At 42.6% G+C, this 13,817-nt stretch overlaps 1 protein-coding gene across 1 annotated transcript in view; it reads left to right on the top strand.

Annotated features, from left to right (window-relative positions):
* The window catches only part of DNAH9 (dynein axonemal heavy chain 9), a 377,510-nt gene that overhangs the window by 265,752 nt on the left and 97,941 nt on the right, over nt 1–13,817 (top strand). The window contains exon 50 of the mRNA XM_053569797.1: nt 10,093–10,518. Within this exon, the coding sequence (XP_053425772.1) occupies nt 10,093–10,518 (426 nt within the window). The remainder of the gene's footprint in view (nt 1–10,092; nt 10,519–13,817) is intronic.

The raw sequence follows: 13,817 nt of genomic DNA, 5'->3' as shown, positions 1-13,817 counted from the left end.
AATTCAAGAAACTTTTTCTGAGTTTAAAAATGTGTTTCCAGGGCGGCGCCTGTGGCTCAGTTGGTAGGGCGCCGGCCCCATATACCGAGGGTGGCGGGTTCAAACCCAGCCCCAGCCAAACTGCAACCAAAAAATAGCCGGGCATTGTGGCGGGCGCCTGTAGTCCCAGCTACTCGGGAGGCTGAGGCAAGAGAATCGCTTAAGCCCAGGAGTTGGAGGTTGCTGTGAGCCATGTGAGGCCATGGCACTCTACCGAGGGCCATAAAGTGAGACTCTGTCTCTACACAAAAAAAAAATAAAATAAAATAAATGTGTTTCCAGATAGAAAGTATCACTAAGGACCTATCAAAATACATGTTTATTTTTCCTCCGTATTTGCTCTCTTAACCTGCCTTCTATTGTACTACATGAGTATATTTATTATACCAAGATACAGTAATATATGTTAATACTAAACAGGGCGTGACTCTTTTCCTTCTTCTTGTTCAAATTTTTCTTGATTTTTTTTTGTTCATTTAAATTTTATCATAATATTTGGAATTATTTTGAAACATATGTCCTCCCCCAAAGCCTACGTACATTTTAATTGAAAGTGCATAAAGTCTGAGTCTAAATGTTATCTTTAGAATGTTCAGTTTCCCCATTGGGTCATTTATTTCTTATGTGCAAACAAATCATCTTTTATGACCCCTGCTGGTTTTGATTGATGATTTATCAATACATCTTATAATTTTGATGAGCCAAAAATATAAAAAATGAAAATAAATAATGAACATATTTAAAAAAATAACTCCTATAACAGTTTGGGGGCATATCTATTCCAGAAATTTTTCTATGCACTTATATTTGTATTAATGAACATATAAAATATATCTCATATACAAATGGATATTACTAACTTGCTTTCTCTCATTTTTATTGCATATGTTTAAGATATAAAACATGTTTTGATACATACATGCATATGAAATAATTACCACAGTCAAGCAGATTAATAATCCAGCACCTCACATAGCTATTAATATATTTGCACACACACGTGTGTGGTGAGAGCAGCTAAATCTACTTTCTTAACAAACTTCCTGTATATAGTAAGTGTTGGTGAGGGTGAAGAGAAACAGGGTCCCTTAGGCACTCTTGATGGGGATATAAGTTGGTACAGCCATTATGGAAAATAGTACAGAGGCACCTCAAAACATTGAAAATAGAAGTATCATGTGACCCAGCCATCCCTTTTCCGGGTATATGTTCACAGTAAATGAAATCAGCACCTCGTAGACACATCTGCATGCCCGTGTTTATTGCAGCCTCACTTGTAATCATTCACAGGAGTCAAAATATGGAACAGCCTAAGTGTCCATGAAAGGATGGCTGGATAAAGAAACTGTGGGAGAGGGAGAGGGGTAGGCCCTACACGTAAACACAAGGGTCCACAGATTGGGGGCGGGGGGTCAGAAGAGGAAGGAGAAGTGATGACAGAGGCAGAGGAAGAAGAGGGGACATGATGTGAGGTCAGGAATCAGGGATGAGGACGTACTGACACGACACAAGCCTGGGACAGAGTCTCCACCTCCAGAAGCAGCCAGCCCCTGATTTTAGGACTTCTGGCTTCTCAAAGTGCAAGAAAGTAATTCCACCTTGCTTTGAGTCACCAAGTTTGTGGTAATTTGTTACAGAAATGACAGGAAACTCTACAAATAATATGCTCCTTTTTAATGGAGCCTGCCAAGTTCCTAACCAAATTGGCTGTTCTTATAGTTACAAGTACTACACTTTCCACATCCTTGCCAACCTGAGATATTGCCAGTCATTTGAATTTTTCTCAATGAATGGGTAAAAATGTCTCACTTTTATTTTAATTTGAAATGGTTTCATTTTAATGAGACTGGGCGTCTTTTCAAGTATTTAGATTTATTCTTCTGTCCGCTATTTGTTCAGATTTTTTGCCCATTTTCTTGAAAGGCAGTTTTCTTCTTATTGATTCCCATGTATTCTTTACAATTTATATTTTTGCTATTAAGTCCCTGATAGATATGTTGTAAGGTTTTCTCCCCTAGTCTGTCATTTGTCTTTTAGCTTAATATTAACAAGTATCAGGAAAAGGGGCTTGATAATCAAATGATATTTGGAACACTAGGATAATGGACTTAGACTTCTTCCTGTGAGATTTCTCAGGGTCCTCATTATGTGATAAGCTTAATATTAAAGGTGATGGATATAGCACAAGAAAAGAAAACTTCAGATTAATCTAACTTGTAAGTAGTTATGTAAGACATCGTTATAAAATACTAGTAATTGACTCCAGCATTTATTAAACCAAAAACATGCTACCAACTGGTAAAGTTAATTCAGTAATATATACCATTATATGTCAGTATATGAGGCTATTTACATACATGCACCAGATCCAACCATATGTCAAAGGAGAAAATCTCTACAGCCACCTTGAGAAATGTCAGAATGATAGTTTACACAATTCAACATCCATATTTTTACTAAAACTCTTAGTAAACTAGGAATAAAGGAATATTTGAGAATTTTGCTAGCAGATGCTAACAATCAGAGAGTAAAACAACCCATCTAATGGTGGGACAGTGGAGGTTCTGCCATTGAAATACAGAAAGTACAATGACAACCCGATTCACTATATAATTTAAATTGTCGGTGGCGCCTGTGGCTCAGTGAGTAGGGCGCTGGCCCCATATACCAATGGTGGCGGGTTCAAACCTGGCCCTGGCTGAACTGCAACCAAAAAATAGCCGGGCGTTGTGGTGGGCACCTGTAGTCCCCGCTACTCGGGAGGCTGAGGCAGAAGAATCGCGAAAGCCTAAGAGCTGGAGGTTGCTGTGAGTCCTGTGACATCATGGCACTCTACCGAGGGCGGGAAAGTGAGACTCTGTCTCTACAAACAAACAAAAAAAAAAATTGTCCTAGAGTCCTAGCCAATGCAATAATAAATTTAAAAAATTAATTACATAAATATTGTGGAATATCATGCAAATGTGTCATTTATAGATCTTACAAAAATGTAATAAATTTGGGCCAGTAACAAAATAAATTACAAAGTACAATAGCTTTCCTAATATCCACCACAACAGCCAGTTAGAAAATATATTTTCAAAATCACAACCAAAACATAGGCACAAATAAGTGTAAAGAAATTTGGTGAAACTGTGGAGAAACTACACCTCCTTATTGAAGAATATAAAGACAGATGTGAACAAACAAATATAAAAATGCAAATTTTGTATACTGAAAGATTCAATCTTGTAAGGATGTCGCTATTCCTCCAATTTGTTGGTAAGTTAAATACAAGTCCAACTCCAATTTGATTTTTTGGTACATTTGCCTCTAGTGTCATTAAAAGTTCATATCGTTTAATTACTAAAGATGCAATAACTTAAATGTTCAACAATATGGAGTTGGCTCAATAAATTATGTACATTTACGTGAGAGAAGACTGCATTATTTATTCAAAATCATATTCTACAAAAACAATTGACATGAGAAAGTTGTAAGGTATTTTCAGTGAACAAGTGGGTTCAAAAACAGCATAAACAGCGATTGATCTATATATATGTTTGTACATATATGCATATTTATACATATCGATATATGTATATCATTTTGTGATCATATATTTATTCATATACAAACACACAGATAAATGTATGTGTGTATATATGTTTGTACATATGTATGTATGTATAACAGACTCAAAAGTGATAGGAAAAAATAAAGAATAAAGTTACTGAGTGAAACACATCAGGACATAAATAATGTTTTGTCTCTGAGTAGTAAAATTATGATTCTTATTTTTTTCTTTTCTTTTTTTTTTTTTGAGACAGAGTCTCACTATGTCACCCTTTGTATAGTGCCGTGGCGTCACAAGTTCACAGCAATCTCAAACTCTTGGGCTTAAGCCATTCTCTTGCCTCAGCCTCCCAAGTAGCTGGGATTACCAAGTGCTTACCACGACACTCAGCTATTTTTTGGTTGTAGTTATCGTTGTCGTTTTGCAGCCTGGGCTGGATTTGAACCCACCAGCTCAGTGTATGTGACTGGCACCCTAACCGCTGAGCTACAGGCGCCAAGCCTATCATTCTTATTTTTATCTTTACCTTTGCTGAATATTCTGCAATAAGTATGTACCCTTTTCATAAATGGACAAAACAGAATTACCTTATAAAACAAGAATAAGAAAGAAATGAAACTGCAAAAGAGCTAGAAAACTTTTCGTAAGGTTTCAGATCAATTTTTATGTATGTGAAAGGACTTTCTAAGCATAGAAACAAAAGACAGTATCATTTAGGAAAGGGTTACTAAGTATAACTACATAAAAACTTTAAATTTCTGTAGATCACAAAATACCATAAACAAAATTTAAAAAGAAATGTGTAGTGTGGCGCCTGTGGCTCAACGAGTAGGGTGCCGGCCCCATATGCCAGAGGTGCTGGGTTCAAACCCAGCCTCGGCCAAAAACTGCAACCAAAAAATAAAAAAAGAAATGTGTAACAGATAGGAAAAAAGAGTAAGTATCCTTTCGCTATAAAAAGTTCTGTTGAACTGTCCTAAAATTTTTCTCTTGGTTCCTCTCCCACCACCCACTGCCCTGCCACACTTGGCCCTTTTCTGTGGTCCCCCCACAACCTGAGAGACTCATTTGCATGGACTGTGTCAATGGGCCACCTTCACACTATAGCTTCCCAGACCTTGGACCACACTGTGTACTAGGAGGTTACAGGGGGGTAGGGGGCGAGACTAAGATCCAGGTAGTCACTCCTTGGCTCCAGCCTGTCGTCAGCTGTGGGATTCCTTCCCCAGAGTGCTTTGTCTTTCTCTGGGCTCTGCTGGCCAGGACTACCCAGGGGTGAAAATGGAGCCACCCGACTGAGCCCATCCAACATTACTACCCCAGGATAACACACTATCTCTTAGGTCTCTTCGATCTACACTTTTATAAATGCAGTAGATCCCCTGTAAGTTGACCTGCCGAGGGACTGTAACAAACTGGTTAACATAGGGAAGTCGTCAACCTAAGGAACTAGGCCTAGGGTGCTGATATGTACACATGTATGTCCAGTCTATGAAAAGTAGTTCAACTGAAGGAGGTGGTCAGTGTAGGGAGACGGTCAGCTATGGAGGTTCTACCGCAGTTGTTTAGTTAGCTTTCCTCATCTTTTTGCCTCAGGCACCCTAGCTAACAAATACAGTGATCAAAAAGAAAAAGACAAAATAGCCCAGGAGGGAAAGGTCAGAACAAAACAAGAGATTCAAATCACTTGTAAACACACAAAAAAATATTTAACATCACTAGTAAATGCATATATGTGAATATATGCACATGTGTGAATTAAAGCAATGTCATGATCCCATTTTCAACCTATCAAATTGAAAAAACTAAAATATTAACCAATGTGGAAAAGAATGGGAGTATATATAGGTTCTCTCAAACACTGATGATTGGTGTAGAAATTTCTGGGAAATAATCTGATCCTATGTACAAAGAACAAGAAAAATGTTTCTGCTCTTGGACCTAGCAAATCTACTTCTAGGAAGATTATCCTAAAAAACTAATCTAGGAGTTTCACAAAGATTTCTGTAGATGAATCAGCAAAGCATTCTCTATAAGGTAAATTTTTGGAAGTGACTTAGGTTTAGATAAATGATGGCTTGTCCATATACAGACTTTTAAAAAATCCTATTCAAGAAGAATAATTGGTAACTTTTCTCTCACACCTCTTTTTAAAGTTGTCAATAAGTTCTGCCTACACAAGCTCTGAAATATGTCCCACATCTAATCACTCCTCAACATCTGCACTGCAAAAACCCTTCACTAGGCCACCCTCAGCCCTGGCTAGACAGCTACAGCAGCACCCCTAACTTCTCTTTCCAAATCCACCCCAGACCTGACACAGAGTGTCCACACTGCAATAAGCATATCTCAGAGCATGAGCCACACCACTCCACTCCCTGCCCAAAACTCTCCATGGCTTCCCACTGAAACTAGAATGAAACTCAAACCCTTTCCCATGCCCTCTGGAGCTCCTTGTGGTCTGCCCTGAAGCTGACCACCTCTGGGCTCTTGTGTCCACCACTCCCATGACTGTCCTCTATACCTGTGGTTTCCCCCCCTGGACTGTGGACTGGTACCATTCTGTGGCCTGTTAGGGACTGGTCTGCACATCAGGAGGTGAGCAGCAGGCTCGTGGTGGAAGCTTCATCTGTATGTACAGCTGCTCCCCATCTCTCACATCCCTGCCTCAGCTCCGTGTCCTGACCCATCAGTAGTGACGTCAGATTCTCCTACCAGCACAAGCTCTACTGTAAACTGACATGTGAGGAATTTAGGTTGCTCACTCCTTATGAGAATCTAAAGCCTGGTGATCTGAGATGGAGATTTGATGTTCTTAAATCATCTCAAAACCATCCCTCCCCACCACCCCAGTCTGTGGAAAAACGTCTTCCATGAAACTGGCCCCTAGTGCCAAAAAGGTTGGAGACCATTGCTCTACACCATGAGTCACAGCCATGCTCGTTGGTGCCGCCGGCCTCCAGACCAGGGACTGAGCAGCCTGGAACAGCCTCCAGCAGGGCTCTTTCTCCTCACTCAGATCCCACCTGCTGTGTCAGCTGCTCAGCGAGGCCTCCCCAGAGACTTCCCTCACTAGCTGACCTGGCATCATCACATCCCAAGAATTCTCTATCTCATCAACACTGGTAGGATATTTTTTCCCAGTATCCAAAATTCCAAAGATTTACCTTTTTTATTGCCTGTCTCCCCCACGTGAATGAGCAAAAGGCTTTTACTTCTCTTGTTCACGGCCGCATCCCCAACACTCAAAATGAATGCCTGACACGTGCTAAAAAATGTTTGTCCAGTGATGACTTTGCACTCATGTTTATCATTTATTCACTCAGCGAAGACTTATGACTGCCCTTCTTGTGCCAGGCAGTGCTCTGGGGACATGTGACACATTTATGAACAAAGACTGTCTCTATAAAGCTTATAATCTAGCAGAAGTAAGGGACAAGAGGAAACAAGCATAATAAAAAAGCAATTAGTACAGTGTAGTAGAACGTGACAAATGCTATGGTGCAGAGTAGGGGAGGTAGGGTGGGAGAGGAGGAGGCTGCTGTATTAAAGAAAGTGAAAGGCAGAGGCCTTCCTGAGAAGAAGCTTGAGGAAAGCTTGGGGAACAAAGGGTTCATTAGATAGATACTTGCAGAAGAGCAGCGAAAACCAAGGCCACAGCTAGAACAGTAGCCCTAAGGCAGTGTGGGATGGGGCCAAGAGAACCTGAAGTTGGCTCGCTCAAAACAACATCTGCCTTCTGAAAAATGTTTCTTCTAGCTTGTGTTTCTGCTAGTACTACAGTACCATATCTGCCCACCCCAAGGTAAATGGCTTGAGGATTCATCGTGAACCAAGCAAGATCATTTCCAAGGACTTTTGAAATCTTGACTTGTGTTAGAGAAAAGTCCCTTGTCTTTCCATTTAGTCGTCCAGTGAGGGCTACCTACTATGTAGCAGTTTCTCTTCTAGGCACTGGGGCTCCCACGATTAACCAGATAGATTGGGGTCCCTGCTCTCAGGAAGAAGAAGGACATAGTAAGTGACAAAGGAAAGGGCAGTAGTCATTTCAAATTCTCTGAAGGACGTTCTCACAGTGCTAGATGGTAATGACTAAGAAGGGAAGATTGGTGGGTTGATTTTTTTTCAAGGCAGGGGACACTTGAATTGAGATCTTGATGGATGCAGAGGTATTAGCTATGCAGATTGCTTAAGAGGAAGTGTTCCTGGCAGTGTCCTGAGTTGGCAATGAGCTTGGCAAATCAACACGCCAAAAGGATGTGGCAATCATGGCTAAAGCACAGTGAGGGAGGGAGAAGGTGGCCCAGAGGCGAGCAGCAGACCATGTGCCTTCCAACGTGAAGAAACCAGAGTGTAAGAAGGAAACCCATGTACGGGAGGACACAAAAGCAAGAGCAAGTCCACAGAGCCCTGCAGACGCCAGCTCCATGCCCAGCCTTCCAGACACCTGAGTGAGAAAATCCCCCTCTGTACTTCAGCTAGGTCTCCTGTCAACTAACAACCAAGAGAGTCATGATTGATCTGTAGATACATGAAAAAGATTGGAAGTCGTTACTGTACGCAGAAACATTAGCAATGGTATTTCCATCTCTGCACACTGCTGAACTTAGGCTATTTTACAATTGTGGCATTCTGTGTTTCCATTTGTTTGTATTTTCCCACCCTGCCCTCTCTCTCCTCTAAGGGGCCCCCGACAACAGGTGCACTGGTGTCCCCTCTAACCTGCACTGCCCTTGGTTCCCGCCCTGACAGCTTTGTCTTGACCAAATGTGAAAACCATTGCAAAAGAAAACGGAGCAGCTTCCTCAATACTTCCATTGAGGACTAGAAATAATTCCCCTTGTTTATGGATTTCCAGGCTTGAGAGCACCTCAAATTAATTTGACACAAAGATCTATGCTTTGAAGTCAAGATTTCTGCCCACTTACAAACTCAGCCCTGAAAGCAAGGGGTTTCACAGTATTTTCAGAGCCCACAGCTACATCAGGGGTTCCAGGACCAGAGCAGGTAGCAACCACGTTGTACCAACTAGAAATGAGGGGAGCTGACCAGGGGTGTTTCCAGTGCTTCTTTCACAGACACTTCTGCCAGATACTTTCACAGATACCGTAATGCCTAGTTGTTTGAACCATGACCAGGAGTCCCTCACACGGGAAACTTGCTGATACCAGCAGATGTTCCCAGTTTATGCCTGCCTGACCATCGCTCTGACACTGGAAGGCCAACCTTGGGTGTTCCCCAGCATCCCAGGGAAAACCAGGTCTGGGGCATCCCCTGGTTCTTCCAATGGAAGATGCAAATTCAGTATGCTACCACAATAGGAAACAAGTTCAAAGATTATTACTTACAGATGCTGGACAAGAAGGGCTCCAGGAGTCAGGAGGACAGTCCTCCATCCCTAGGTCACGCACAAAAACGAATAAAGAATCGGACAGGGAGAGAGAGGGAGAGGAAATCTTGTGGCAACTAGAATGTGGTAATAAAGTGCCAGTCACTTTAAGTCCTTGGCCAGATTCCTGAATGATTCAGAAGGAAGTGAAGGGAAAGCAGGAGCCCAGGCTGTCAGATGGGAGAGGTGCACCTGGGTTAACATCTCAGGCCATCAGCTTGAGCCTGGGCGTGGGGTAGAACTGGGAACTATCAATGGCAACTGAGGTCTGCTTCTGGTATGAGAAAGTTAAACCTATATTCAAAATGAATACTGAACAACAGAAAATTATAGGATTCTCTACACATGGTCATAGGCATCTCATGAAATGGAATGGCAAACTAAAAATCAACTTCATATGCATTTATGAGGAAATTTCATTTAAAGAGTAGTGGGTCCCTCTGTCCCCAGTTTACAGACAAAGGAGGCAAGGTCTGGAATGTTCATGTGATTTGCTAGTGTCAACTCGTCAGCCATATCTTTCTGGAGCAAGTGAAACTTGGGGCAGAGGACAAAGCCGAGACCAGGCAGAGCGACTGACTCACAGGCTGTGCCTAACTTTCTGTCTGAATTATTTCTTGGCAGAATGTGCTGCTTTGCTATCAGGACAGTCAAGTGTAGGTAGAACAAGCTCATGGAACAAAGCAGTTTAATTAAAGAAAAAAAATTGAGTTGGATTACAGTGCTATTCTCTTCAATCCAAGATGGAAATTAATTTATAATAACCTTATCTTTTATTCATGGCATGCTGCATATTTCAGAATATGTTGGCATCCTTATATTTTTCAGTTGAATGTGAAATAATTGTGTGTTTCTAATGGGCTTCGAGTCAGTTGAAGTGCTGAAAGAATGGAGCTGAGTCTTGGCTAACCATTCAGGGAAATCTGAAGCCACTGGGGAGAAGCTTTGGTTTCCTATGGATGAGTCATGATGTTTAAAATTCAGAAGGCTGCTACAGGTTTTTAAGCAGCCCTTTGAGATTGATCACTCCACACCCTAACTCCCTTAGTGGGTGAGGACAAAGAAAGCCCATTCATTTTCCCCTAACGACCTCCTTCTCTTTTCTCAGACAAACCTGACTGAGCTCAAGTCTTTTGGTTCCCCGCCTCTGGCGGTCAGCAATGTCAGTGCTGCGGTGATGGTACTCACGGCCCCTGGGGGCAAAGTGCCCAGGGACCGGAGCTGGAAGGCTGCCAAGGTCACCATGGCCAAAGTGGATGGCTTCCTGGACTCACTAATCAACTTCGACAAAGAGAACATCCACGAGAACTGCCTCAAAGCCATCAGGCCATATCTGCAAGACCCAGAGTTCAATCCGGAGTTTGTGGCCAGCAAGTCCTACGCGGCTGCTGGCCTCTGCTCTTGGGTCATCAACATTGTGCGGTTTTACGAGGTGTTCTGTGATGTGGAACCCAAGCGCCAAGCACTGAGCAAAGCCACCTTGGACCTCACAGCTGCCCAGGAGAAGCTGGCAGTCATCAAAGCCAAGATCGCTGTGAGTAAACCCAGAGCCCTCCCCAGCATCCTGCTAACTAGGCTCCATACAAACAACACTCCCCAGACATTACTCAACGCCTAATGCTGTTGTTAAAGAGAAGTGAGTGTCAACAGATAAGAAGCCGTACTCTGTAAAATTATTTAAAGAGGATTATTCTGAGCCAAATTTGAGGACCATGACCTAAAGCCATGCCTAAGAGTCTTGAACAAGTTGACTTAATGTGGTTGGGTTTTATACAGTTTGGTTTTATACATTTCAGGGAATATGGGAACTATAGGTAAAGCCATAAATCAATATGTGGAAAACATATATTGGTTTGGCCTGAAAAGGTGAAACATCTCGAAGCAGGGACTTCTAGGTTTTTTGAGACAGAGTCTTACTATGTCGCCCTTGGTAGAGTGCCATGGCATCACAGCTCATAGCAACCTCAAACTCTTGGGCTTAAACGATTCTCTTGCCTCAGCCTCCCAAATAGCTGGGACTACAGGCACCAGCCACAACGCCTGGCTAGGTGGTGGTTGTTGTTGTTGTTGTTGTTGCAGTTGTCATTGTTGATTTTAGCTGGCCCGGGCTGGGTTCAAACCCATCAGCCTTGGTGAATGTGGCCAGCGCCCTACCCATTGAGCTACGGGCACCTCCAGTTATAGGTAGGTTTAAAAAATTCTTTAGCTAAGGCGGCGCCTATGGCTCAGTGAGTAGGGCGCCAGCCCCATATGCCGAGGGTGGCGGGTTCAAACCCGGTTCCGGCCAAACTGCAACAAAAAAATAGCCGGGCGTTGTGGCGGGCGCCTGTAGTCCCAGCTACTCGGGAAGCTGAGGCAAGAGAATCGCGTAAGCCCAGGAGTTGGAGGTTGCTGTGAGCCGTGTGACGCCACAGCACTCTACCGAGGGCGGTACAGTGAGACTCTGTCTCTACAAAAAAAAAATTCTTTAGCTTACAATTGGCTGAAAGAGTTAGGCTCTGTCTAATGAACCAGGAGTCAGTGAAAAGGAATGCTGAGTTAAGATAAGGGTCTGGTTATCACAGACAAACTACAGGACTCACACCCAGACTCAAGTGGTTTGTTGTCTAACTGAGGACCTGCAGATGTGTCTTGCACAGCCTTAGACCTGTTAATGAGTCACAGAGGACATGTCTAAGAAGGCAGGGGGGCATGATGAGGCACGTCTGATCTCCTTTCTCATGGCTAGCAACTCAGTTTTAGGGGATCCCCTTGGCCAAGAGGGGGGTCAGGTCTGTCAGCCACTGGGGAGTAGCCTTAAGATTTTATTCTAGTTCATAATGGAAAAACCAAATTTTTATGCAAAATCTCCTCATTTTTTAATAGAGGCAACTCTTGACATTTCTTTCTCAAACACCATATAGGCGATACAAGACAGTTCCAACGGACCGTTGGTTTACCTTCTGGTTGTATAAGGTTTCCTTTTTTACCCCTGAGGGAGGAAAAGGTAACAGACAGAGATGTGTAACAGATGAACAATATTATCCGAAGACCTAAGTGTCGTCTTATTAGCCACAAACGAATTCAACATTTTTGCATACTTGATAGTAAAGAATAAAAGGTTAAAACTTTGACATTGTTCCCCTGCCCCTTGAAATGCAGGTTTTAGCTGCTTTCCTTCACCTTTTGAACTACTGCACAATCAGTTCAGCAGCTATCTGCCTGTCCCTCTCTCAGCAGCGTAGACATGTAGGCGAGTTGTATGCTATCTGTATTGTCTTATGGAAGCTTTTAAAAGCCAGTTACATACTGTGGTTTAGGAGGTGGTCCCCTGCCTATAAATGAAAAGCTGTGAGGGTCATTACCCTTTATAAACCCCTGGTGGCTGTTATTATTGTATCTGCTTCACTCAGGACTAAGGGATGGGAATGGTGATATCACAACTATTTCCCATATCAACCTAAAATAATTGAAAGGATCAGAACCCAGTTTTAAAGAGTCTATTCAAGTGAAAAGCTGAGAAAAGCTATCCAGGAAACACAGACTCCAGAGAAATGGGATCAGTGCTCCAGAGTTAAAAGTTAAGGTCTTACAAAGGCAGAAAACAATGAAATTTAGTAGGATCGTAGCATTTTCTGTACAAGGCTGGTTTATGAGTTATACAATTTAACCCTTTGACTGCGGAAGGCTCACCAACAAACCGTGCCTACAAACAAACATCTTAATTGCACACCTAAAGGCCTTGTTGGCTTCGAAGGGTAATTAGTTTTCTTTTCCACACAGCTTGTTTCTATCTCCTTCCCAATTTAAAGGAGTATATTTAACATTCCATCTTAGATAATGTGATAGTCATGAAGTTTTTCTGTGTGTGAGAAAAATAAGGGAGGAAATAATCTATAATGAAGATCAATCAACAGTGAAGAGGAAATGTGTCTTCCCTGGTGCCCTTTGTCACAACATTTTGCAAAAGAAGGTATGTAAGGAAGAATGCTATTCTAATCAGAGAAACAAAGGGTACAGCTTCCTGTCACATGACTCAGGTCCCATATTTTCAAATTTGAATAGCTCAGATTTTTTTTTTTTTTGAGACAGCATCTCACTCTGTCACCCTGGGTAGAATGCCAAGGCATCAGTGGAGCTCACTGCAATGTCAAAATCCTGAGTTCAAGCGTTCCTCTTGCCTCAGCCTCCCAAGTAGCTGGGACTACAGATGTGCACCGCCATGCCCAGCTAGTTCTTCTATTTTCTACTTTCTATTTTATGTTTTCTGGGTCTCGCTCTTGCTCAGCTGGTCTCAAACTCCTGAGCTCAAGCAATCCACCTGCCTCGGCCTACCAGAGTGCTAAGATTACAGGTGTGACCTCAAGTGGCCTTCAGATTTTGAATTGCTTATTTTTACACCCTTAAACTTCACCTTTCCCATTAAAATGGATACTACTAGGGCGGTTCCTATGCCTCAAAGGGGTAGGGCGCTGGCCTCATATGCCGGAGGTGGCGGGTTCAAACCCAGCCCAGGCCAAAAACTGTGAAATGGATACTACTGAGGGCACAGAGAGAAATTGTAATCATGGAGGCGAATACAGCAGCTAAATATCAGTCCATGAGTCCACAGACTTCAGTTCCAATCCAAGCTGTAATATTTAGAAAGGTCTTTAAAATGCCCAGACCTCAGCTTGCTGACGTAGAATGGACACAATCAGAGTGCCTGCTTGGTGGGACTATTGTGAGGATTAAAAAATGAGCTGCATGTAAAACAGGAGCTCAGAGCATGGCCCCTGCTGCAGAGAGCAACAAGAACCCCACCACCTCTCTGAGCCTGACTGTATCTACTCTGCCACCCCTTCCCCCTTCTGT

This window comes from Nycticebus coucang, chromosome 18, assembly GCF_027406575.1.
Source record: "Nycticebus coucang isolate mNycCou1 chromosome 18, mNycCou1.pri, whole genome shotgun sequence".
Taxonomy (NCBI): domain Eukaryota; kingdom Metazoa; phylum Chordata; class Mammalia; order Primates; family Lorisidae; genus Nycticebus; species Nycticebus coucang.
Note: the sequence above shows the minus strand (reverse complement) of the source record. Positions and strands in the feature narration are given on the sequence as shown.